The following is a 24364-nucleotide window of genomic DNA, read 5'->3' as shown; positions in this document are numbered from 1 at the left end:
CATACCGATATTTACCTTTCGGCTTCATCCACTAATACGTTTTTGTTTTACAAAGTATAACTTTTGCCATGCTTACGCCTGGCATCCACACTATCCTGGCGTTTTAGAAAAAAAAGGTAAAAGACACACACATGCACACACACACACACACACACACACACACACACACACACACACACACACACACACACACACACACACACACACACACACACACACACACACACACACACACAGGAATTGCCAGCATCAAGAAATATCCAAGATGCCTGGCAGGTTTTCTTTGTCTTTGTTCTTGCTCCCTTTCTCCATCTCTGGTCCCCCAGTTACAGCACAGCCACTATCCTATGTGCCAGTCCAGCCTGAAGAAAAGTGGCATTCTCTTTGTGCTTCATAGCTTACCCTACAGCTGTTTCCCCCTTCCAGATCAGATCAGAAGGAACCAAAAACCAAAACTGCATCCCACCTTAAAACTCCCCTGGCAGCAGCGCCTGTATCCACTTGAGAGAGAGAGTCAGTGACAAAGTGGGCATGATGGCCAGTGGACAGACAGCCCATATCTGCAGCTTGCCTTGGAAGGGGTTTGTGTGTGTGTTTTCAATGTCTCTTTGAACCTCCAACTCCGGTGGCCTTCTCCACAGGGTACACTGCCCAGTTCCACACCGGTCGTTTTTAAATTTCACAAATACCGGTCTGTAGATATTTACCGGAGACCGGTAGACCTTTTCTGTGGTGCACTGTTATTGTCTTGTACGTACAAAATTGGCATAGCTGTATTTGAAAGGGATCCATTAGTCCCCCTAGCCTGAGCAATGCTTGAATACTGTGTATTATAAATTAAGAGCACAACAAATAATTCAAGCCAGCACTTCAGTACATTCACTGAGCACTCTTTTGAAATGTCTTTGAAAGTGTGTGTGATAATATATAGTACCCCAAACATAGCCACTATAATTGTTGTTTGTTGCAATAATTGTGCAGCACTATTTGGCTTCAAATGTACTCCTTTGCCTCCTGGGCTGTCTGGTGTGCCGGTTGTGGCTGACAGGAAAGGCGTGACTTGTCATTAAGAGGGTCACAGGAGAACACAGTTACTAAAAAGGAGGGCCCTGAGTTTATCAGAAAGCACTGGATGACTAATCATCCCCTTTTTGTCGTGTTTTTGCCAGAGACAAAATCTAACTTTCAACTTGTGTGATTGTTTTCTTACTGTCGCGAACAAGTACTTAACATGAGGTTTCATTTTCTGCCTTCCTCGGATGTACGCGCAGTGTGTATAATCACATCTTCAGAATGGAAAGATGATCCCTGGTTAAAAGCATTGTGGGGGAGAGGAGATTTGACAGACAACAAGCAGGCAGTCAGATATTGCCTATTCATATCTTTGTGGGGAATGTATTACAGATACAGATTATACAATGGAGGCTGTCTGCAGTATTAAGGCAAAAGCTTTGCTCAAAGTATATAGGGAGTATACAGTGAAGTACTATCTCTGTTGAATGACATAATGTATTCCTCTCCATTTAGGCCTTTGAGAACCAGGCCGACGCATTATTGATTCTGCATAAGATTCCACAATTGCATATTTTCCTCATTCCAGTGGCCCTTGACGGATTTATAATGGCTAGGGCTTCGTGGATTTTGAGTCCACTGTGATCTATTGTCCATATCCACATCTGAGCTCATTTACACACACAGGACCTTTTTTATTGCCGTTTGAGATTGTTGCTTTATGAAGGTATTACTGTTTTTATCCCGCTGGTGCTCTGAATTATTCAATGTCGAAGACTGTCTGATGTGACTCAACAGATTATTTAAAAATGGAAATTCCTTTTGGCAAGGCCCCAAAAGGTTTCTTAATTGTTCGGGTGTGCAGGTCATGGTAATGCCACTCATTGTGAGGTTCAAACGCTTGTGTCCCTAGGAAATGGACTCATAGTGGTCCCTGTGTGTTTTATCTTTCACATTCTTGTGCTATGCTTGCTCTCCTCTCTGGATTTGTTGCTATGTTCTGTATCTTAGTGTCGGCTTGGGGAAAGCATTAAATGAAGTTGAAGTTTCACTACATTTAGCATTCTTGGTTGCTTGCTATGACACTTTTACTGCACTCTGAGAGCAGGCTTCTGTTTTCCCCCTTCTTCTTAAAACACCAAGCACCATCTGTTGTCATTAGTGTCCAACATCCATGATGTAGCAGGGCTGCTGTCTCTGCCTTCCTCTCTCTTGCAATATGTGAAACCCACTGCCTGTTACTCTTTGAGGAAGAACAAATGTCCAGATCTAAATGCAATTAAATTGCTATGGTACAACGTGAGGAAAAAGATATGGTTTGTGTCAACTTTCATATTTATATTGGTCCCCGAAGGAAGTGTACAATGCATGAAAAAACATAGACATACTGTACAGTAAGGGGGTGGGGAGGTGTCCTGAAAACAAGTGGGCTAGAAGTATAGGAAACGTTTCTCCCTTTGAACTCCCAGTATAGTGTTTAACATAAAGTTGTTTTGTTTTCTTGCATTGTCTTGTCTAATCTTCTTGAGATCTACAACTCCAGAGAAATGTTTGGACAGAAATGTACATGTCCAATTATGTACTGGGCTTTTGTCATGAAGTGACTTTTTGTCTGTTGTTAATAGGGTGGTAATTGGCTGTGTATTGACATTTTAAGGTAAAGAATTGTTTGAATATGGTTTAAAGGAATCAGTTGTCTGAACAGTCATTGTTGTAGTTTATCTTAATTGTTCTGAAACTGTGTGAATTCTTTAAGTGTTTGAATTAATAACGTTTCTCTCTCTCTCTCCATCAAAGATCATATAAAGCGAAAGATGCGCCGGCGGCCATCTTGGGGGCGGGGCATCATCCGTAAGAAGAAGACATACAGGAAGGAAACGGAAGAGGAGGAGGAGGAGGAGCCTGAGGCAGAGGTGGAAGCTGCAGGGCCAAGTGACTCCTGTTTGACGCAGGATGAGGAATCATCTTGTGATACCATGGGTCCCCAGCCCAATGGCCACCATCCCCATGTCCCCTCCACTGAGGAGGAGAGCTCCAACGAGCCCCCTGTTGCTGCTCCTTCTGAACCTCCCGCTGAACCTCCCGCTGCACCTCCAGATGCACCTCCAGATGCACCCCCAGATGCACCCCCAGATGCACCCCCAGATTCACCTCCAGATGCACCCCCAGATGCACCTCCAGATGCCAGCGAAGCCCAAGAAGAGCCAACACCTAAGGAGGAGGAGGAGGAGGAGGAAGAGCCTACAGCCAAAGAGGCAGAGCCTGAGAACACCGAGAAACATACTGAGCTGCTTTGCCTTAGTGGCAGTCCTCAGCCAAAGGCAGAAGGGGATGACCAGGCCAAGCAGGATGACTTCCAGCCTTTGACTGAAATGTCCGAATCTTCAGATGCTGAGGTCCCATCTAAGCACACAGAGGGTCTCCTAGTATCACAGGCGAACTGTGTGAATGGTAATGCTTCAATGGACAGCCTGGACTCGCAGAGCCTGGCTGAGGGCTCTGATAAAGCAGAACAGGAAGAGCACAAGGACAAAAATGAGAGCAATCCAACTCAGGAGCACCCTCCCCAGGACGGAAGGGCAGCAGCAGAAAATGTCGAGGAAGATCAAGATACAGAAGGTATAAAGCTAGATCTAGAGTTTTCTGTGATCCAGCTTTAATCAATCAATCAATCAATCAATCAATCAATCAATCAATTATACTTAATTCATCCCTCAGAGGAAATTCTTTGAATAGGACAATAAAAACACATAGCCTTTTCTCTCTCTATCTCAAGTGTGTTTTGGTATGTTTGAATGTCTTGAGCATTCCTTGAAAATACAAATACACAGAACTTAACATCTAAATCGTTTAGGGATCCATGCGTGGTGTATTTCAAGTAATGCTTCGCTGTTAGTGATTTTTGGGTCACAGGTAAACTTGCGGAGTTCATCCGTCATTTTACAAATATTTGGAAGTAATATATATATACAGTATATATATATATTGCAATATTTTTCAATAGTTGATTCTCTGAGTTTGAGATGTATCTCAAGGGAGCTTTTAAAAGAGAATACTTTTCATCTACTTGTTTTGGTCTCTTCGTTTTACTTGCTAATTAGAGGATCTTCACAGTAGATATGCAATTAAGCAGGTTCACAGACTCTGTTAATTTTTACATATCCAGTCATACTTTGCCAACCTCTTAATTAAGACGATAGATTGCTTTTTTGATTATCGCCCAGCTCTTCTCGTGTGCGCACGGTTTAGCTTTTAAAATGGAGAGAGGACATGAATAATGTAGCATAAGTCATACAGAATATATATAACCCCTAGTTTAGCAGATAGTGTATTTTAATATATACACTTGCCCCCTTCTGATGTGTCCTGAAATGTTTTGTCTATAAAAGTTTCAAAGTGATAGCTTGCTTTGCCATTTTATTTTCTTCGCTTGCCATGAACCATTATGCCCTTTCTATTGTTGTGTAGTATTTGAGTTCGAGATAGGCCATTATGTTTATGTGTTTGATTACGGGCCTGTGGTCTGGCTTGTGACGGGTAGAGGCCAGCTGGAAAGCTGAGGTAATAGTGCGCCTAGAATATGGAGAAGCCATCAGAGGATGGCACGATCAGCCAACAGAACACAAACAAACTGTGGCTCCTCAAACAACAGAAAGCTCTGCTACTCCACCCCCACTGCCATTACGAGCTGGGCCAGGTCCTTTGTTTCCATCAGAGCATTTCTTGAGCACTGTTATAAATGGACAGGAAAGAGGCCAGATGTGAAATATTGTGCCCTCAGTAGCTGCAAGTAGCTTAAAATAGATTCCCTTCACACACTGGAGTATTTCATTAATCTTGTAGCCATGGCAGATGGAATTTGTTTTTCTTTGAACTCCAGTTTGTGTTATTCTGTGGTCCATGACAAATGTCAAATAGGTCTCAAGTTTAGCTCACCCATGCATTGTAGGTTGTTCTTGATTGCTATCACACTGTATTCATTCTTTATAACCCTCATTGTTAACCCTTCTTCCATCAATAATCCGTTTGTCATTTCGTAGGGGGTTTCACAGCCATGACATGCGAGATGAGCCTGTCGGAGGAGCCGACGGGATCTGCTGAAAGGACGGAGGAAGAGCTACAACCAGTCCCTCCACATCCTCCCTTAGTGGTTGACCATGAGCGACTTTCGGTAAATATTTCTATGAATCAGTTACTTTGCCCATTAGTGACTTGAAATTGTCAGTCTAAAAAGGCTCCTGTTGTTTTGGGGTCATAGTTCATGATGTTATGGGGACATTAGGGAAACTAAAGAAAGCACAGGTGTAAATCTTAAAGTCGACAAAGGCTGAATTTTCATTTACTGTAGCAGCGTCAGTGTCGTGCCGGTTCCCTGCTGGTGCCAGCATTAATGTTTTCTGTAACATCTGTGCTTAACACACGAGAAGATGTTAATGTAAGAACTAATTCTCTAAATTGTAGTGTAGTATTTCATTGTGGAGGCACTTTAAATATAATGCTTATGTTATATCACTGCCAAGCAAGTGGAATGTGCGCATATGGCTGCATCTTTTCAAAGTGATGTGAAATGAAATTGTTGTTGATTATTTATGTATTCAGTATGAACCCTTTATCTTTTGGCAGCACTGTGTAATATATGTCAATTCATATTCAAATGCTCTCTCAAAGGATGTTTTGTTTTAGACCCAGAGATTTCCAACCCTTTCTTTTTTCAGTCCCTTTGTTGTGTGACAGCAGCATTTGTTGACATGGTCAGCCTTTTTAATTAACAAGCACAAATTCACAATAGCTGTGTGTGTATGTGCAATCACCCTGCTGCCACACCCCCCTTTTGCATGAAAAGTGAATCATCTGTCCTTTGGCTCAAATCTGAATCCATTTGGAGGTTATGCACACACGCACGCATACAGTCTTGGGGCGAAAAACTATATCCTCCACAGGGAGGGGAAACTTTTGCGGACCAACAAGCTATTCGACTTTAAAGTTGTGACGTAACACCCTTTCAAAATACTATTTCCGGGCCCAAGTTAGTCCAAGCCATGTATTTCTACAGTGGCACAGTGCTTTGTCCCAGTGTGCTATTTGAACAGGTCTGATTAAAAAAACCAAAGTAATAGTCATTTTTCAATTTTCCATTTTCTTATCGATGAAAATGTGTCTCACTGAAGAAAGAAGTGATCGTAGTCGTTGCACATGTTTTGGCGTAGCTGCACATGTTTGTCTGTTGTTGTCTGTTTTGTTCGACAAAGCATTTGGACTGGGAAATAGTATTTTGAAAGGAAGTTACTTCAGACTTAGCAGCTTCATACAAAGCTACAATTCACCCAGAGATCTGCGTCAGGCCACTGACCGTAGGGGATCGCATTCACTGAATGGTTAGAAAAAACACCTATAGCCACTCTAGTGCTTAAACATTATCTAACCCCATGTGACTCACCTAGATTTCAGCCCCTTTTAAAACCCCTGTGCGTGCCCCATCACCATCTTGCTCAATTCTGCACGCTCATCATTCAAATTCCCACCATGAAGGATGTAACAGCTGGGGTGATTTGGCATTGTGAGCTGACTGTGGATTGCAGATTTAACAGATACTGTGATCTGTATCAAAGCGGTGATCTGCTAACAGGAAGATGAACATTCTTAAGGGGAAAGCATGATCACAGAAATTTAAATTTAGTGTGTTATTACTTTCTGTATTCAGTTATTTCAGCAGTTAGTGTTGATGTGGTTCAGCCCACGAAGAACATCGTAGCACATCCAAAAAATGATTGAACAAATAAAATAATTAGGCAAAACTAATTATGTAGCTACAGGCAACCTTGGAGACAGAAAACCCAGGAGTGACAGTGTATCCACATATCAACACTTTCACTTCTTATGTCGAGTACTAAGGCTAATAAGGGGAGGTTGATGAATGTGGAAAGTTTCAGCAAAAATAAACACTTCCCTATCCCACCAGTCGATAAGACGTTAAATCTAGACGCATTGATTCCAACAGCCAGCTGTGGCAAACTGTCACAGTTTGCGTTTGACTAATTAGAGCGTGATTATGGAAAAGAGGAGCTTTACTCTCAAAATGTTACCAATATGCTTTTGTTTTTGACTCATCTAAGTTCACACGGGTGCTTGTTTAAATTTTGTTGGCAGTGTGGGTGAAGGTTTTTTTTTTTTGAGTGTTTTCTCCTCCCCTCTATAAAAGAAACAGCTGTCGTTCGTTTCTATACTCTACACTGGTCACGCTGTGTCTCCTATGGACTGTTGAATCCATTATGGACTGTTGAATCCATTCTTGTATACAGACATTAATACACAAAAGCAGCAGAATGAAAAAGCGTTTCTGTCCTTGGGTTAGAATTGTGTTAAAAATGACACTGACAATCACACTCAGCTTGCTCACTTTGAAGGCTAACCGTTAATGTTATCTTAAGGGAGCCAGCTGAGGTAGATGGATCCGTTATCACATTTTCTTGCTGCCATTCCCTGTCACATGCACTGTATGGTGCTCATCTGGGCGACCTTGCACACTTGGCATTAATTCATCCCATTGTCCTCCATTCTTTTTATAGCTTCCCAACATAGAAAGGGTTAAACCGAATCAGTAAATGGATAATTAGAGGTCCCCCCATTATTCCAACAGAACCGAGGCGACAGCACCTACTTTTCTTGTGGAATGTGACTGGAGGTTTGGAGGATGGGGAAACTCAATCATGGATGACCGGCCTTAAGCCTTCTCTACATCCATAGGTCTGTTCTGGAGCTGATGCTGTCACACTGCCCTTCTCAGATGGATAACTTCTGAGGCTTATCCCTCCTTCCCATTCACCCTATGGCCGTGCCACTGTCTCTCTACCCTTTTCATCTTTCAAACATCAATTTTGTATCCCTGCTTTAAGACGGGGGGGAGCCAATTACAGCGGCAGACCACTTTCACATTCCTCAATCTACAGGTGCTGTTCCTACGACATTTGAAGGAAACAAGGTTATGACTCAAACATGAGCTCCTCTCTGCCTCACTAGATCCGCCAACTTGTCCCAGGATATGTTCAAGTAACAGAGAGCATATGAAGCAGCTCTGCAGTTTTTTTTTTTTCTCACAGTCACACTAGGGTCCCACCTAATACCCCAAGTGTAAATTGGAGCCTCGGCTCAGTGGGCTCCCCTGACAGCACTTCTCACTGATCGTGTGGGGGGGTTGCTTGGTTTTAGGGCACTCTGTAGTGTAATTGATGTAAAAGAAGTGTTCTTCTGACATGTGCTCGCTTCTTTCCTTCATGCTCTGAAGTGACATCCAGCTATCGAGCCATTATCTAGTGGCTTTTACCCATGTCCCATGGGCTTGATGGGGATAGTGGGATGTTTTGTCTTGCGAACCTGACTCCGTCTTTCAAACTGATTGACAGGATTTTTAGTTGGCCTAAACTTAGTGCTTCAACTGGCTGCCCCTATGAGCAGCCACACGCAGCACTAATCTGGATGTTTATGTGTTGGTAGGGGGAAGAACGGAGATATCTTAAAGAAACAGATCGTGAAAAGAGGGGACTGTGAATAATTGCTTTTTCATCCCAGGCTTACGGAACAAATTGAATATCCGGTGCGCAGGATGAGAGTCACCATTTAAACAGATATTTGCCTGCAGGACTGGGATTGGCATGCTGCCTGGTGTGTATTAGGTCCAACAGTAAGTGTTATAGTCTTCCTTCAGTCATATTAATTGTTTGCAACTTGATGAAAGGGACTCTGAAATCTCTATGGAATAAAATACCATCAGAGTTTTATGAGTTTGTTCACAGACGCCATACACAAAACCTGTAGGACAGAGATTATTATTAGTAGAAGTTGTAAGGTTTTAGTATTTTCATCCTGCCTTTCAGAGCCATGGCACAGTTTCTTTGCTCTGATTCACTTTGTAAAACCAAATTGTGCTTTTGCCAGTTTCACTGAAATGCTGCTTGATACTGTCTAGATCAAAATGAATTCCTCAGCATGAATAAATATAAATAGGTCCTAAGGCTTGCTTCTCTAACTACTCCAAAATGTCTCATTATCAGCCGTTTGCTTTCATCAATTATCAGACACTTGTCCACAGACGGACTGAAAGAAGTGGTGCTGATGATTGGATTTCTTGTTGCTAAATTCTCATCTGCAATCTGGCTCAGCAATTTTTCCCAATTTTACCAAGAACACACATATTATCGCCCGCTCTGCTGTTTCCTTTTGCAGCTGCCTAGAAAGAGCTAGTGTTTCTTGTTGCTGGCACAGTATGGAGTCTTTTGGCTTGATGCTTAGCCATTACAGCACGTCAGGATTTCCTGTTTTAGAGAAGACTGTCAACAACAAAAATGGCCCAATTTCAGTTTGTCATTTTCCTTCATTTCTCGTACTAATAACAGCAGGGGGCCCGCTGGCAAAGTAGCCATGCCACATGTCTATTCAACAGAGAATGGTTTAATAGGAGAGCTGGACCAGCATTTGATTGTCAATAAAAAAAGATAGCATTTGAAGTGGTTCTTTTATTTTCATTCATTCCCACTGATGGCCTTGACAATGTGGCTATTTGCATGTAATTGCACTTCCAAAGCTGTGCCTGCTGGCCGTGCGTGCGAGGGCCAGAAATGTCAATAGCTCACACAGCATGAACATACCGGTCTCTTGTATCTTCTTTAAGTCGTTCACCCTCTTGATAAGCCTTACGGGTAGTTTATTTCACCCTTTTGCAGTTCTCACACCTCATGCATCCCACTCAACCCTAAAGGTTTAAGCTAAAGGTTCAGATCGTGTGGGATTCTTTGCTCATAAGTTATACAGTACATGAAGAAGATTTTCTTTAAATGCTTGGCTTTACGTTTGTCAGCCCTGGTAAGTATAATATCAGCCAATGGTATTGGTCTACCACTGGAAGCAAAAACACTTTATACAGTAGCATTTGTGTGATAGACACATTTTGCAGCAGCTGGAGGGCATCTAATACCATTAGGGTGTTATTACATTTGTAAGTTAATTGTCAAGGTGGGAATCTGAGTCAGGGTAAAATAAAAGCAATATAACGGTGGATGAAGTGTTAGAAATATGATCCAACGAACATTACTCTCTGGCCAGTTAGTGTCTTACATTTGCTTTGAATTACCAATTAAAGCACAAAGTGATAATAAATATAAAAGGCGACTCATGTTAACAGGTTTTGCTATGGCCCCATCACCCGGCTGCTTAAAGTCCTGTGATAACAATGTGATGCAGAGCTTAAAGCAGCGGCTTATTTAAATGGATCCTATTTTCCAGGCTTTATGTGTTTGTATACAAACATATTCTCATGATGCATAACTGACAGTGTAATAAGCTTAGTGCTCGGTCAGCATGTTACACTGTTAAACACTCTTTCCACTACATACACAAACACACACTGTTTGCATTACACATGTAAAGGACATTTGATGAAATAACATTTATTTCCCTCAAGATCTACCCTCAGTTTATCCATAGTTGGTCGCCTTTCCATAACCTTAACCCTAATGCTAACTGTTCCTACATTCATTTTTCGCCTATGCCATGGGTGCATTGATTTTGCCGGGGTACGCAGAGTTGCGTTTCAGGTTATTTGTATAAAATCAGCGCTGCAAGTTTCTCCTCCTTTCCTTACCTTGTGATATTTGATCTCTACTGTCTCAAATATATGAAATATTCAAATTTTTTCCTCTAGCCTACTTACAAAACATCATATTTTTCTCATACTTATCTGTTTTATTGAATAGAATTTCCATTATTCTTTAAAACCTTTGCCTGTCACTGAAAATGGAGAGGTAAAGGTGGCTTCATCATTTATTACATTTCTCATTATTCTAGCCTTGACTTTGAGTGGCGAACAGTTGGCAATAATAAGAGATTACTGACAGTAATTACTCTCTAATTGGACAGTGTAGCGCAATCCAACAGTGATGCATTTTATTCTAATATTTGAGAGTTGATTTGGCAAATGTGTTTCTTAGACAATCACATTGCTGACACGGTTGCATTATGCCATCATGGCAGAGCCGGATTTAATGTCAAACAATTACATCAGTAATGTGGCATGGATTGATAACACCAGAATGTTAGAGATGGATGAGGCGGTTTGGTCAGTATGTGACGGTATGCAGTATGCTGCATTAAGTAATGGCAGCTATAAAGATTATGTCAAATGTTCTTCAGTGATGTTAATGCTAAATGAGAAAGTCCCTGCTTTATGGAAACGTGTTATACAGTAGGACGTGTATGCAGAAATGTGGCAGTGAGATTTTCCATACTGCGTACTACATATTGACAAATTGTTAAATATTAAAATTTGTTGAAAAACAATGGAATTATATCAATTCTTTGGGAGATCCGATGATATGAGAAGACTTTTCTTTTTTACACGTAACCTAAACAAGCGATCTTAACTTGCTTCCCTTAGTGTTTATTTAATTTATTATTACCAAGATATGTCATAAGATACATTTTAATGTTGAAATATAAACTTGGAAGTCTACTCCCTTGTCCAAAGTCAAAAAGAAACTAAGTTTAAGAAGTGTTTCGATAAGCCAATCATTAAACCAGGATTAAGGACGTTGTGACCTCATCCTGGGTTAGTAACTACCCTGAACCTGAATCTCTGAGCTTTACACTCATTCATTGATCATTGCCCTAAAGTGAACATGGAAACGGTTTTATTTCTCACTTATTTATTCATACCTTACTTTTTGTTTCATGTATTTGGTCTGACTGGGTCTCAGATGGGGGCTGTAAGTGTCACTGATGAAGCTTGGTGACAAATAGACTTACATAGATATTGAAATACACAGAGATTCTAATGTATAAACATCTTTACTTGAATAAATAAATATTAGGCCACATATTAAAATCACAAGTAAATTAATAATGGCCTCCTTGAACGATATCAGTGGGTTAAATATAGGTTTTTCATGGACAAAATAAGGACAAGGACAAAATAATGACCCTTTCCTCCTCTATACAATAAAGAGGCTGCACAGCTATCAAACGGCTGAGAAGTTGCCAGTGATTTGATGGGAGATGTAAAGCCAACCATTTAGGAGTCGTCAACCCCGGCAGGTTTATACATGCCCAGCCAAAAGGGATAACCATTCATTTTAATGTGCTGAGACCATGGTAATATGATTTGTCATGATCGTCCCTGACCCTTATAACACTATCTATATTGCATTACCTGTGTGACCGAGTGCCCTGTAAGCCTCATTATCTGCCACTGCAACTGAAATCTTTTTTTATTCCCCGCAAATGCCCATCCGCTAGTGCCACATCCACACTCTGCCTTGATTAAGGGAATGATGGTATTTGTGGTAACAAGCAAAGCCGAATAATTTATAATTCATTCTTTCTCTTCTCTAGTGTTGGAGGAATAAAAGTTTAAACAGGAAGAACAGGGTGAATTGTTCTCTTAGAGGCAGATATCGAAGGCTTAATAGTGTCCCTGGTGACGGTGACTGTTGGGTTTCAAATCCTCGTCTCCCCCCCCTCACTGCCTGATAACCCTTTTCTCTCACTTACTACTAAGGGTATCGCTTTATATGCACACGCACGTACACACACGTAGCTAGTGAGGCATCCTTCAGAGCCTCAACTATATCACAGTTGCCTCTAGTCTGCATGTGTGACCGTTTACAGGCTGTTTGTTTGAAAACTTAAAGTGCAGAACTCAATTACTGTCAACATTTTGTGATTACATAAATGGCAGTATCAGTTTTTTGGGAAGAATATGGGACTGTGGTGGGAGTTAACCATGACATTTTACTAATTTTGTGTAAAGAGCAACTCGACACCAATGGAAAATACTGTTTTTGCCGACTCCCTGTGGTTGAGATTCTCGCAGTGATATATAAATATGTGTTCTGTAACACAGAATCAGTGTAGACTGATGTAGAAGTTTCTTTACCTTGCGATAACAAATTAAGGCACAGGGCACACATTTGAACATTTGAGAATCCGTAGAACAGCATAAATGTATAATTCGAAAGATGTAGACAGCTAGAACCAGTGGTGGCTGTATTATCTCCCAGTGATCCTAACCTGGAAGGTGGAGGAATATAAGAAATAATGACATACTGATACCAAAGCTATAACACAGTGTAAGGACTTGTGTTGGTGCAGAGTGTAGTCCCGCTCCAGTCACATGTATCCCCTCTGGTTTGTTCCACTTATATTGGCGAGAAAGGAGTGATTTACATTTTTAATTTGAAATTTAAATAGCGTAATTATCCGGTTAGAATTCTGCACAAATTATCAGACATGAGCATAAAGTAAGTATTAATAAGTCATTGTGTATTCTCGCATTGGCAGACCCATACATTACATTACATCATTCCTCAACATTCTGGTATAGGGGTAAAAATGTCTTGGCAAAGGCTTGTTTGTATTTCTTTAAACCAATCACAATTGTCTTGGATGGGACTAAGCTCTGGATGCACCGACTTCCATGGGAAAGGGAGGGACTTCTTCACCTCTCTTTAGCGGTAGCGGAGAAGAATGACTGACATCGGGTGCGTGAGAGAGGCGCCGGATGTCAGGCGTTGCCCCCGCACTGTACATCCAATAAGCCTGCATCGTGTTACAATAAATCCTGCACGTTAACACTTACAAAATCTCTCTTTGTTATCAAATCCTCTTTCGCAGGGAGAAAATTTGGCACTAATATACAGTAACTCCATATGCCATTATTCTACTTTGTTCCCTAAAGCCTCTGTTATCCCGAGCCTTCTTAGCTCCTTCTGTGGTCTTAAGAGACACAAGGAAAGATAGAGATGTGAGTAAAGAAAAGGATGTGAGTAAAGATGGGGAGGGGAAAGATGGAACAGGGAGTTTAGAGGGGGTGAGGTTAAATGGTCCATGTCAGTAGCAGTCTTTAACGCATGGGATTACTGCCCTTTTGTGTGCAGTGGGCTCACTCAATCACTGAGCCCGTGTAAGACACACTCTAACCATTTACCCCACACTGTCACAGCCATCCTGATCAAGCTGACAGAGGCTCGGAAGTACACTGCTGCAATCAGCTGCTTAACAGTACAGAGGAGAATAAATTGAGGGGACAAAGAGAGAGGGTGCAAGGGAGGAAATACACAAACAAGAAGAGAATGAAAAGACAAATCCATTGGAAGGAAAGCAGGAAAAGTGTTAGTCTAAGAAGATGCTAGGAGAGCATCTATAAAACATTGAAATAGGCTGCAGGCGAGAAGATGCACTATAAAGGGGAGAAGTCTCACTTTAAAGTATTGAAATGCACTTAAAGCAAGAGATGGAAAACATAATGAAAAATGGAACGAAATGCAGTGGCAGTTGGATGAAAGGAAGGTCAGAGAAGCGTCTTACAGAGACTCACATTTTTATGCATATGTGAGAAAGGATGTAACGGTGCTAATTAAACTTTTTATTCCCGTGTTGTTAAGATAGGCATCTCGGCGTGATGTGCTTCAGTTGATCCTTTTTTATGAGCTCCCATGGCTGGGGTGAAACCTGAGATCTCTCTTGGTGTTAAACCAGAGTTACTGTATAAAAGCAGAAAAGAATCCAATAAAATATGCTCCATATAGAGCAGTGGACAGCGCCTTTTGAAGGCAGCCGTAATAATCGCTTTCACTTTGCATCAATCGTGAATATTGGAGAAATTCTTCTTAAGCTTCTGTATGCGCACTTTATTTGTCGAGGGACCTACAGGTATTAGATTGGCCAGGTGGAGGATTTAATGTCAAAGACATATTACCGGTGAATCCTCCTACACTGCCAGATTAAGTTATGGAACTGTGAATATTTGAAAGGTGTTATCTACTCAATTTTAAAGTCATGTTTCCAGGCTATTGAGTTTGGTATGAAAAGCACCTTCTGGAAGTCAAATAAGGCAAGTCTGGAAAAAGAAACTTTCTTTTCGTGATACTGTTGTGGAAATAGATTCTTCAATAAAGATCAACAAACAGGATCAGCTTTTTCTCCGTGGTTTATTTTGCCAAAGTATTTTCCTCTGCAGACAAAAATACGTTCACCCCTACAGCCTCACAAAGCCTAGAGTCTAGCAGGGAATGACGACGTGTCAAATCTCGCACAGTCTTTTAGTTAGAGGGACAGGACACGAATAGCCTTGGTTGGGTGACGTCTTTAGACCAACCAAAAACATGCCTTAGACATTACAATTCTGATCATTCTGAACCTCTTTCATCACAAGGTCTCTAACACAGGGTACAGATGCACAAATGTGCCATTATATCATCATGAGTTAGTTATTTGCATTATCCATTAAAAAGGTGAATTACAAATATCCAAAATTCCCACAACAATACAAAACAAGGGAGATTTCAAAACTTTTCTTCTTTTGTTTCCTTATTTACTAGGTTCTTAGTTAATGTCCTATTAAAAGTGTACTATTCTTAAAACATTTATATAGATAATGGCATCATAAATGTTGTTTGTCCCCTTAGTATCTAATCCTGTAACAGGTGTCATTTCTCAGTCTTCGTACTGTTGTGCTCGGTGTGAAGCAGACTTGTTTTCACATGGTTGTAATTGGTTACTGTGATGCAAATAAAACAAAACATCTAAAGCAAGCAAACACTCTTAACAGTGCCCGCTCTGACAAGCACTAATAATCTCCCCTGTCGCCCATTACTTTTACTGTCAGCATTGTGGTGGGGGCGATGAAAGAATAGTTACGCAACAGTAGCCTCAGTTTGGCCTGATGGTTGTCCTTGGAGACTTTCCGGGGCCCATCATCAGTGCTGCTTCATAACATTTAAGTAACCAAGTAGGGCCGGGCAGTTAATCAAAGTTTCATTTTCAATTAGGATTTTATTTTGCTTCCAGTGATTATGAAAACAAGATAATCAAGATAAAACGGTTATTGTGCAGCATTCTGTTTCACAATAACCGTATTATTGTGTTACTGTTCTCTCGTTTTGTTTTGCATTATAACTCCAGTACACCCCTACTACTGAGTGGAATATGTTGAATATTATAGTTTGCCAAAATGTTGGGTACATGTTTAAAAGTTATCAGGAGGTCGTGGTACTACAACACTTTATCAAATGTTCCAATTTATTTTTATGGATTAGTTTTGTAATAGTATAAAAAAGGCAAAGCTCTCGATCTACCGGTCAATCTTGGTTCCTACCCTCACCTGTGGTCATGAAAGTTGGGTCATGACCGAAAGAACGAGGTCGCGGGTACAAACGGCCAGATGTGTTTCCTCAGGAGGGTGGCTGGAGTCTCCCTTAGAGAGAGGGGGAGAAGTTCAGCCATCCGTGAGGAACTCGGAGAAGAGCCGCTGCTCCTTTGCGTTGAAAGGAGCCAGTTGAGGTGGTTCAGGATCATCTGGTAAGGATGAACCCTGGGCGCCTCCCTAGGGAGGTGATCCAGGCACGTCCAGCTGGGAGGAGGCCTCGGGGAAGACCCAGGACCAGGTGGAGAGATTATATCTCAACACTGGCCTGGGAACGCCTCAGGATCCCCCAGTTAGAGCTGGTTAATGTGGCCCGGGAAAGGGAAGTTTGGGGTCCCCTGCTAAAGCTGCTGCCCCTGCAACCCGACCCCAGATAAGCAGTTGAAGATGAGATGAGATAATATAGAAAATAATGTGTGTATATATTTTGTTCTCTCAATTGACATTTTTAAATCTTTCAGTTGAAAAATATTTTACGTTAAAGAAAATTATTTGTCAAAAATAATAATTTAAAAATAAGTTCATTAAATGTTTCCAAAGTCATCGTGATCTGAATACTTCCCAAAATAGACCGAGCAGCCCTACGGCCAAGTATAACGCTACTACATTGAACATCTAAACGTGGCATTTTGGACGTTGTTTCCATCACGATTTTGTGTCACGTTTTATTTTGAAGGTTCATCATCTATCACTTGAGAGATTTGAGGAAACCGCTGAACAGTCATGGCGGATCCCAAAGGCATCTCATGTTTGTCACTCAATTTCTTTTTCCCTCCAACTCCATTAGAGGTGTTTGTGCTGAAAAGTAAAAACCTCCCAACAAAGTAAAGTATTGCTCTCAAGGTTAAATTTGCGGCCATGCGCTCAGTGCGTCTTGGGATAAAGTTAGGGCTGAGTATTCGTTGATGTGAAGCTGTAGTCAGATACTTTAATCAAGACGACTGCTCTGTCATTTCAACAGAAGTCATAGTCCGATGGAGTGCAGTGATTAATACAACGCTAACCTATTTGCCTTCTATTTGTAATTCTTCTTTTGCTCACTGTAATTATCTCTCAGACGTTCCGCTGATGAGAGGCTTTGACAAACACCCGCCTCTTATTAATCTTGACATTGCCTTGGTTTTATGTGGTTAACACATGGTCACTGTCTCTCACATACACACATACACACTCACACACACACACACACACACACACACACACACACACACACACACACACACACACACACACACACACACACACACACACACACACACACACACACACACACACACACACACACACACACACACACACACACACACACACACACACACACACACACACCATTTAATTTCTGTGGAAGTTCCTCTGTTTGCCTTGTGTCGGTGATGGTAACTTTAATTAATGCACCGTTGCTATCTCATTCCATGCATTCTGATGAGCTCTGTGTTTAAATAGAAACTCATATATACACACACACACACACACACACACACACACACACACACACACACACACACACACACACACACACACACACACACACACACACACACACACACACAGACACACACACACACACTCTGGCTTGGGTAAAATGTGAGAAACAGGTCAATTAAACAGGCCTTTGACTGTCCAGAATGTTTTAATTAAAGTAGCAGTGAAATGTAAACTTGGTTCTAATTATGATTAGCCTTAATTAGCTGTCACTCTGATCTTAATTGCTTTTGAATAGAGCCGACCTCCATGCGTCATCTCCATGCACCAACATCAACGCTTGGCTTGTGTGACCAGTTATTCAGCACTGTATGCTTGTCTGTTTAATTATCGTTCCTCCATACACATGCTTATGGATATTAAGTAATAATATATAGTTTGTGTCTCTAGAAAGTCTAATTTAACAAGTTTTATATGCTTTATCTCTAATGTACGTGTTTGTACCCCCCCCCCCCCCCCCCCCCCCCCCCCCCAGGCTCTACTGGATATGGTGGTGAAGAAGAGTGAGGGCTACAGTGTGGAGCAGCTGGAGAGACTGTACTCCCTTCTCAGCCAGTGTATCTACCAGCACCGCAGAGAGTATGAAAAGACCCAGCTACTGGAGGTCAGAAACGCACATTCTGTGTTAACCTCTTACCAGGGGATCTTCAGGGGTAGATAGCAGGTCAACAGTAGATGCCACATAGAAGTGGCCTACGTCATCTGAAAGCTTGGAACCTGAAAATTAGTGTGTCCAGCTTGGAAGTATAAAAATAAAAACAAAAACTTAATTATTTAAAATAAAAAGTGGAAGTGTATGAGGGCTTAAAACATTATGATTTAAGTATGTGATGGCCGTTACAATGCTCACTTATATCTCACAAATTGTTGCAGCGATGGCTGTGTTGGTGCCATTTGTTACACAGATTGGGTGCTTAATTTTACTTTTTACTTCTTTAATATGAATCAGAATGGTCAAAAATCCCTCTCAAATACCACACGAGGACACCAAGACCTTAAGGAACACCACAGAAAGAAATCCTGTGATTTGGTATCAAATACTTTTGACATTTGGAGATCTCTGTAGGAACCACATTTTCTTGTAATAAGATTGTGAGAACTTCTGTTCTGGAACTTGCTCAGAAACCCAATTATTATCAGTGTATCTAGGAAAGCCATACACCCGCTGAATGCCCTAGATCTGGACTCTGGGATTATCCTAGAGGTCACAACAGCTCATTTTATAGAGGGAGTTTTCAAAAGATAGTCTCACTACTATGAAAAGGTCTGTTATGGGGACTAACATAATCACACAGAATACAATTGCGGTTACAGTCTTCAATTTATGAGATTCCAAGACTGTTTAGGGACCCAAGTATTCACATACACCTTTATACTGCATGAAAAAATGGCATTTCTTTTTTTTTTTTTTTTTTTTTAATACCCCAAACTGCATGGGAATGTAAAGTGAGCATGTGCGTAAAGGGGGAAACTCGTGGGTACTCATAGAACCCATTTTCATTCAGATATCTTGAGGTCAGAGGTCAAGGGAGCCCTTTGAAAATTGTTATGTCAGTTTTTCCTTCACCAAGATTTTTGGAGCGTTATTAAGTTGTAAGTGAATGTGAGAGCCTCTAATGCTCCTGTGTAACAAGGGACGCTCTTGGTCTACAGTACAAAAGATGTGATATAGAATTTCTTTTGCAAGGCCTCAGTGAAGCAAAATGGTCAGGAGAAGAAACCAGAGGATTAATACATTTTCTGTCTTCACCTTTTATTCTGTGCGGCAGATTTGACATCATGCAAGCAGAATAACTCAAAGTAACTTGAGTGTGATGTTCTGAACTACTGCTAACATTTATTGAACCAATAATTCCAGGCAAGAGGGAAAATTATATCTGAGAAGAAGAGATTTGTGCACAGCGTCTTTTATCGGAAGTTCGATATAGACATCCACACACATTGAGATAGGCTAAAATAGGTAATAGTATCTAGAAGTAACAGGCGTCATGACACAAACCACAGCTAGGTGTTTCTATCGGAGGATAGATACCTACCATGGAAGTGGAGCTGAGCAGTTATGGTATAAATCAATAGCAGGGTTGAAATTAAGAAGATAAGAATTTATTTTTATATCAGTTCTCTTGCTTCAGAAAAGGATAAGTGGGGGACAGTTGTGAGGCAATGTCAAAGACTGCGAGCTGGAATCCAAAACACCTCCCAAGAGAAAGTCTGAACTAAATGAACCTAAAGTTAATAAAGATATTACAATGGGGTTATATTAATTCAGACTTTGGGGAAAAATAGCAAATATTGTAGAGATCTGAGAGTAAGGATCAACAACAAAAAAACATTAACATGAGGTCTTTTTCTTTTTTTGCATTTTCATTTTTAATCTCTCTTGAAAATGCCCCATACATAAAGGCTGCCTGACACTTTCCCAGAATCCCATCTGGTCATCTGCTGCTGCTGTAGGATGTCAGTGCAGACAGAGGGGCCAGGAATGGCAGCGTCCTGGTGCTGGTAGCCAGAACCGGCTGTCATGATGTCAGAGAGAGGAAGCAGCAGAGAGCAGTCAGCCAGGTGGTGCCGCCTGTTGACAGGCCGGCTGGTGGAGGAGAGGAGGGCGCGTGTCTTCTGTGTTCATCTCATACTGCCAGCCTAAATTGGTGTTTCCAGAGCAGAAATGTCAGCTCGTTTGGCACGTGTTTTGTTTGCCTGTGTTTCACACACACCTCAGCTCCACAGCAGGTCATCTCCTCGTTCCTCCCTAGAGAATGCGAAAACATGGGCACATACACATCCATATGCCTCATATACTAAGCATGGCGGCTGAAGCCATTCCCACGTAATGCTGCAGCGCATGGTGTTTGTGTCTACATTGCAGAGACATGTGAAATGGAGCGTGTCCATACATTTGTCTCCTTTACTCTCGCCCCATCCTCCTGTGGGTACGGCTTGTCTCAGTCTTCCAGAGGAGCTGACCTTTAAGCAGATGCAGTGGACTTCACCCTGTTTCTAGTTAAAGCCAGTGGGACCATCTCTGCCCTGTACACAATAACACACCGACTTTGTTCATATTTACAGTGTTACAGTTTGGCCGTGCCTTAGACAGCAAGTTAGGACTTTGTAAGAGTCTTTGACCTTAAACCTGAATCTGTGCAGTACCAGAGCTCAACATCACAACAGTTGGTGATTTCTCTGCCTATTTGTCTGTTAATTACTAAAGATTGTGACCTGCAGGTCTTTTCCTATACTCCAATACTCCTTACTTGTATATAAAAAGCAACATCAAAATTGTTCCTAAAACACGTATTTCTAAGTCTGTTTCGTGATTTAACTGTGTCTTGTTCTTAATCTTGCAGGGAGGCAGTAAAACGTAGACGATGTGCCTTTGTGACACATGCAGCTATCTGGAGCATGTATAGAGCATTCATTTTAACATCCAGCTTTTATGTCAGGCGAGGGCTTCTTTTGAGACCTTCTCGCAAGACATCCTGTACCAATGTTGTCATCGCATAAAGACAAAATCATCAAGCTGAGAAATCTGTTTTTCCATTGACAGTAGCCTCTGTAGAACAGAATGCAATGCAGCCCAAGCTTTCATCATTGTGAATCTGTTGTCAGTACTTTGAGATAAAAACACCTTCATCTTGGCATAATACACAAGATTGTTCTCTTTCGACTCTCACATTTTCTGTTGTGGGGGGTGAAAAAAGCACAGTGTTGTTGTTTTTGCTCTCCTAACCTGCACATACACTGCAGAAAACGCTGTTCCCCTAGGGGCTGTAGAAAATTTCACCTGGGAAATAGAGGAGATCAGTAACGGAGGTGGATCTAGATAAGACAGGTTCAAAGAAGGCATAGAATGATGGCCTAAATTGTAACTTTGCCATTTTCTACCTATTGAGCGACACAGGAATTAAACCCTGCTATGCCGGTCGACTTCCTCTCATGCTAGAGAGCGAGAGAGCACCACAGGCCTTTCTTTGTTATGAGACAGAGGCTGGGTGCTGCAGAGACTTGGTGGATTGTCTGCTGTGTTTTCGTGATGACAAGGTGATAGGCCTTCAGGCAGATAGACTTGAGATCACACAGGTGCAAGGCGCCAAAGAGCTTATTTGCGGGTTGGTGTGTGGGTGTACAGCAAGACACGGCAACAGGCAGGTGTTAAAAGCATAGATGTGTCTAAACCTGGGCTGCGCCTGATGAGCTGCGGCTTTCAGGGAATTTTTCTAAAGTGCTGACTTTTTTATTCCGTCACGTCAACTTCACTTTTCATACCTTCATTGGGTTTTACATCTTGGGTGTTAATAGTCGTGGGGGTATGATAAAGTGCTAAGTGCATCATTTGGTCTCCTCTTCTGCTTCTTTTTAAAAGTAAATCTGAGATTGCATGCATGAAGATAAACAACACTTATGTTTGCACACAGATCCGGTTCAGTGCCAAACTTCCCCAACTGGCATTGTGGAGGAACAGTCCTGACCGTGGTGCTACAGCAACTGTCTATTGTTTAAAACTTAAATTAATTACAAATCAGTCATATTGGACTTTAAAACCAAAATGAAGCCCCTATTGAGCAGAAATGGTTATATGCACCAATATGTCACATATTATGAACTCCATCACTCTTTTTGTCTCAATAATTTTAAAACAAAAAAACTGTAAAACTCTCCTCCCACGTTTTGCTCAGTTGACACCAAGTTTGCTACACTGCATCTTCCGACTGACAGATGGATTTATCAAACGTTGATGCCACAGTGCATCAAAGTGCTATACTATAAGTAAACAGTACTTACTGTAAACGTCTACTGCAAATCCTCGTCGTATAAATCTCCAGGGTTCATGAAAATAAATGACAAAATGTTCATGTCAACGGAGTGTGGTACGGAGATTTTCCCCAACTCTATCTCAAAAACAGAATTGCGGACAGTATTTAGAATTATATCCTCAAACTATGGCAGTCAATGGAAATAGAGCATCTTTAAAAATCTGTTTTGTCACTTATGCAGCAATCCGTTTCTGTAAATTTAAAACGATACACATCTAGATGGAGTGCACCAGATCTATAATAACCTGTTCCTGGTGTCCAAGGTTTCCAGTTCGACGCTCGGGTGATGCAGAATGAACACGCTAAATACGTTTAAAGTATGTGGTCCAGACAGTTCTGCTGATGTAGCCTTCCTTTTTTCATCTTCCTCAATACCCAACATACGGCTGTACACAGCGCAGCATCAGTCCTGTGACCTTTTAAATCCATTCAGAAGACATGCTGGGTATAGTTTTCATTACATCTACATCATCAAATGAACAGCTGACCCCAATGCACTCCTCGTTCCAATTAACAGAGGGCTCCGGCACCCTTGAACCTTTTTTATGGGCATGAGGATTACAAACGGTACTCAGGATCAGAAGTTAGCGTGTCAATTCAATGCCATTTTACAGCCAACAAAAGTGTGCATGAACGAGGCATTCAGCAGGACTTTTCAATCAGTCCACACACTCAAAAGCAGTTTGAAAGGACGAAATAATGAATGCTATAACACAAAAAATGACAGCCCACTAAATCACCTAATCATCTGAAACCTGATGGTTGTTAGGGTTGCAAGTATCTGTTATAGTTATTTTCCTGGTCAGCCTTTAGGGGTCTTATGTGTCATTAAATACATTTTTTAAAAAACATCAAAACTTCTTAAGGGCGGCAGTAGCTCAGTCCATAGGTGACACAGTCCCTATGTGGACCATGAATGGAGCGTGGACTGGTGGCTGGAGAGGGGCCAGTTCATCTCCTGGGCACTGCCGAGGTGCTGTTGAGCAAAGCACCGAACCCCCAACTGCTTGGGGCACCGGTCACTGGCAGCCCCCTCGCTCTAACATCTCTCCATTGGTTGCATGTATATAGGTCCTGTCTGTGCTTGTGTGTGTATTTCGGGCCTGTGTGTGTGTGTAACATGAAAAATAACAATAGAGTGAAAAATTGAATTTCCCCATTGAGGGACAAATAAAGGAATTCTACTTCTTCTTAAGTCCAACATGAAACATTCAGTTTGCTTGTTTGGTCCAACTTAAAGTTTGTCAAAAAAACAAAGATAGAAGAAGAAACTCACTAAATTATCAAATCTATGAAAACCAGAAAATACTCAATACATTTAAAGGGTAACTCCACTTTAATAAAGAATTCCAATATTATATTATATATATAACATTTGTGAACATGAGCTACTCTCTCTGTCAAAGTCGGAAACCAGAGAAAGACGTCTCAAACTTGTGACGTCATAAACGTATAAAGTCTGCAGCTGCTTCATAGACGATGTTTTGTTTGTTTTATTTATTCTGTCGTAGTTTTTTCAGTTCTGAAACAGGAAACGTCCCCACAGGTACCCTCACTGAACCATCTCTCCCAATTCATTGTTTATGGAGCAGTTCAACACTTAATACTTGATGACATCACAAGTCAAGGGTTTTAGCACTTTAGATTTGGGAGAGTCGTTCGTGTTTACTTATATTTTCGGGGCCACGGGAAAAATACTGGAATAACTCAAATTTGAAAATGGGCGTAGCTCCCCTTCAAGAAACTGGAACCAGTGGATTTTTTTAATTTATAAATGACATTAACATTGAAGCAAAATCAAATCAATTAAAGCCGACATTGACTGCATTGCCTGTTTCTTGCATAAAGTGTTAAAAAAATATTTTAGTTT

At 41.2% G+C, this 24364-nt stretch overlaps 1 protein-coding gene across 1 annotated transcript in view; it reads left to right on the top strand.

Moving 5' to 3' along the window:
- atad2b (ATPase family AAA domain containing 2B) overlaps positions 1–24364 on the top strand; it is a gene marked incomplete at its 5' end in the record, with an annotated part of 69034 nt that overhangs the window by 42990 nt on the left and 1680 nt on the right. Inside the window, 3 exons of the mRNA XM_083933671.1 lie at positions 2809–3630; positions 5052–5182; positions 18159–18287. Of these exons, the coding sequence (XP_083789797.1) occupies positions 2809–3630; positions 5052–5182; positions 18159–18287 (1082 nt within the window). The remainder of the gene's footprint in view (positions 1–2808; positions 3631–5051; positions 5183–18158; positions 18288–24364) is intronic.

This window comes from Echiichthys vipera, assembly GCF_963691815.1.
Source record: "Echiichthys vipera genome assembly, chromosome: 19".
Classification (NCBI taxonomy): domain Eukaryota; kingdom Metazoa; phylum Chordata; class Actinopteri; order Perciformes; family Trachinidae; genus Echiichthys; species Echiichthys vipera.
This window is presented reverse-complemented; position numbering and strand designations above follow the sequence as displayed.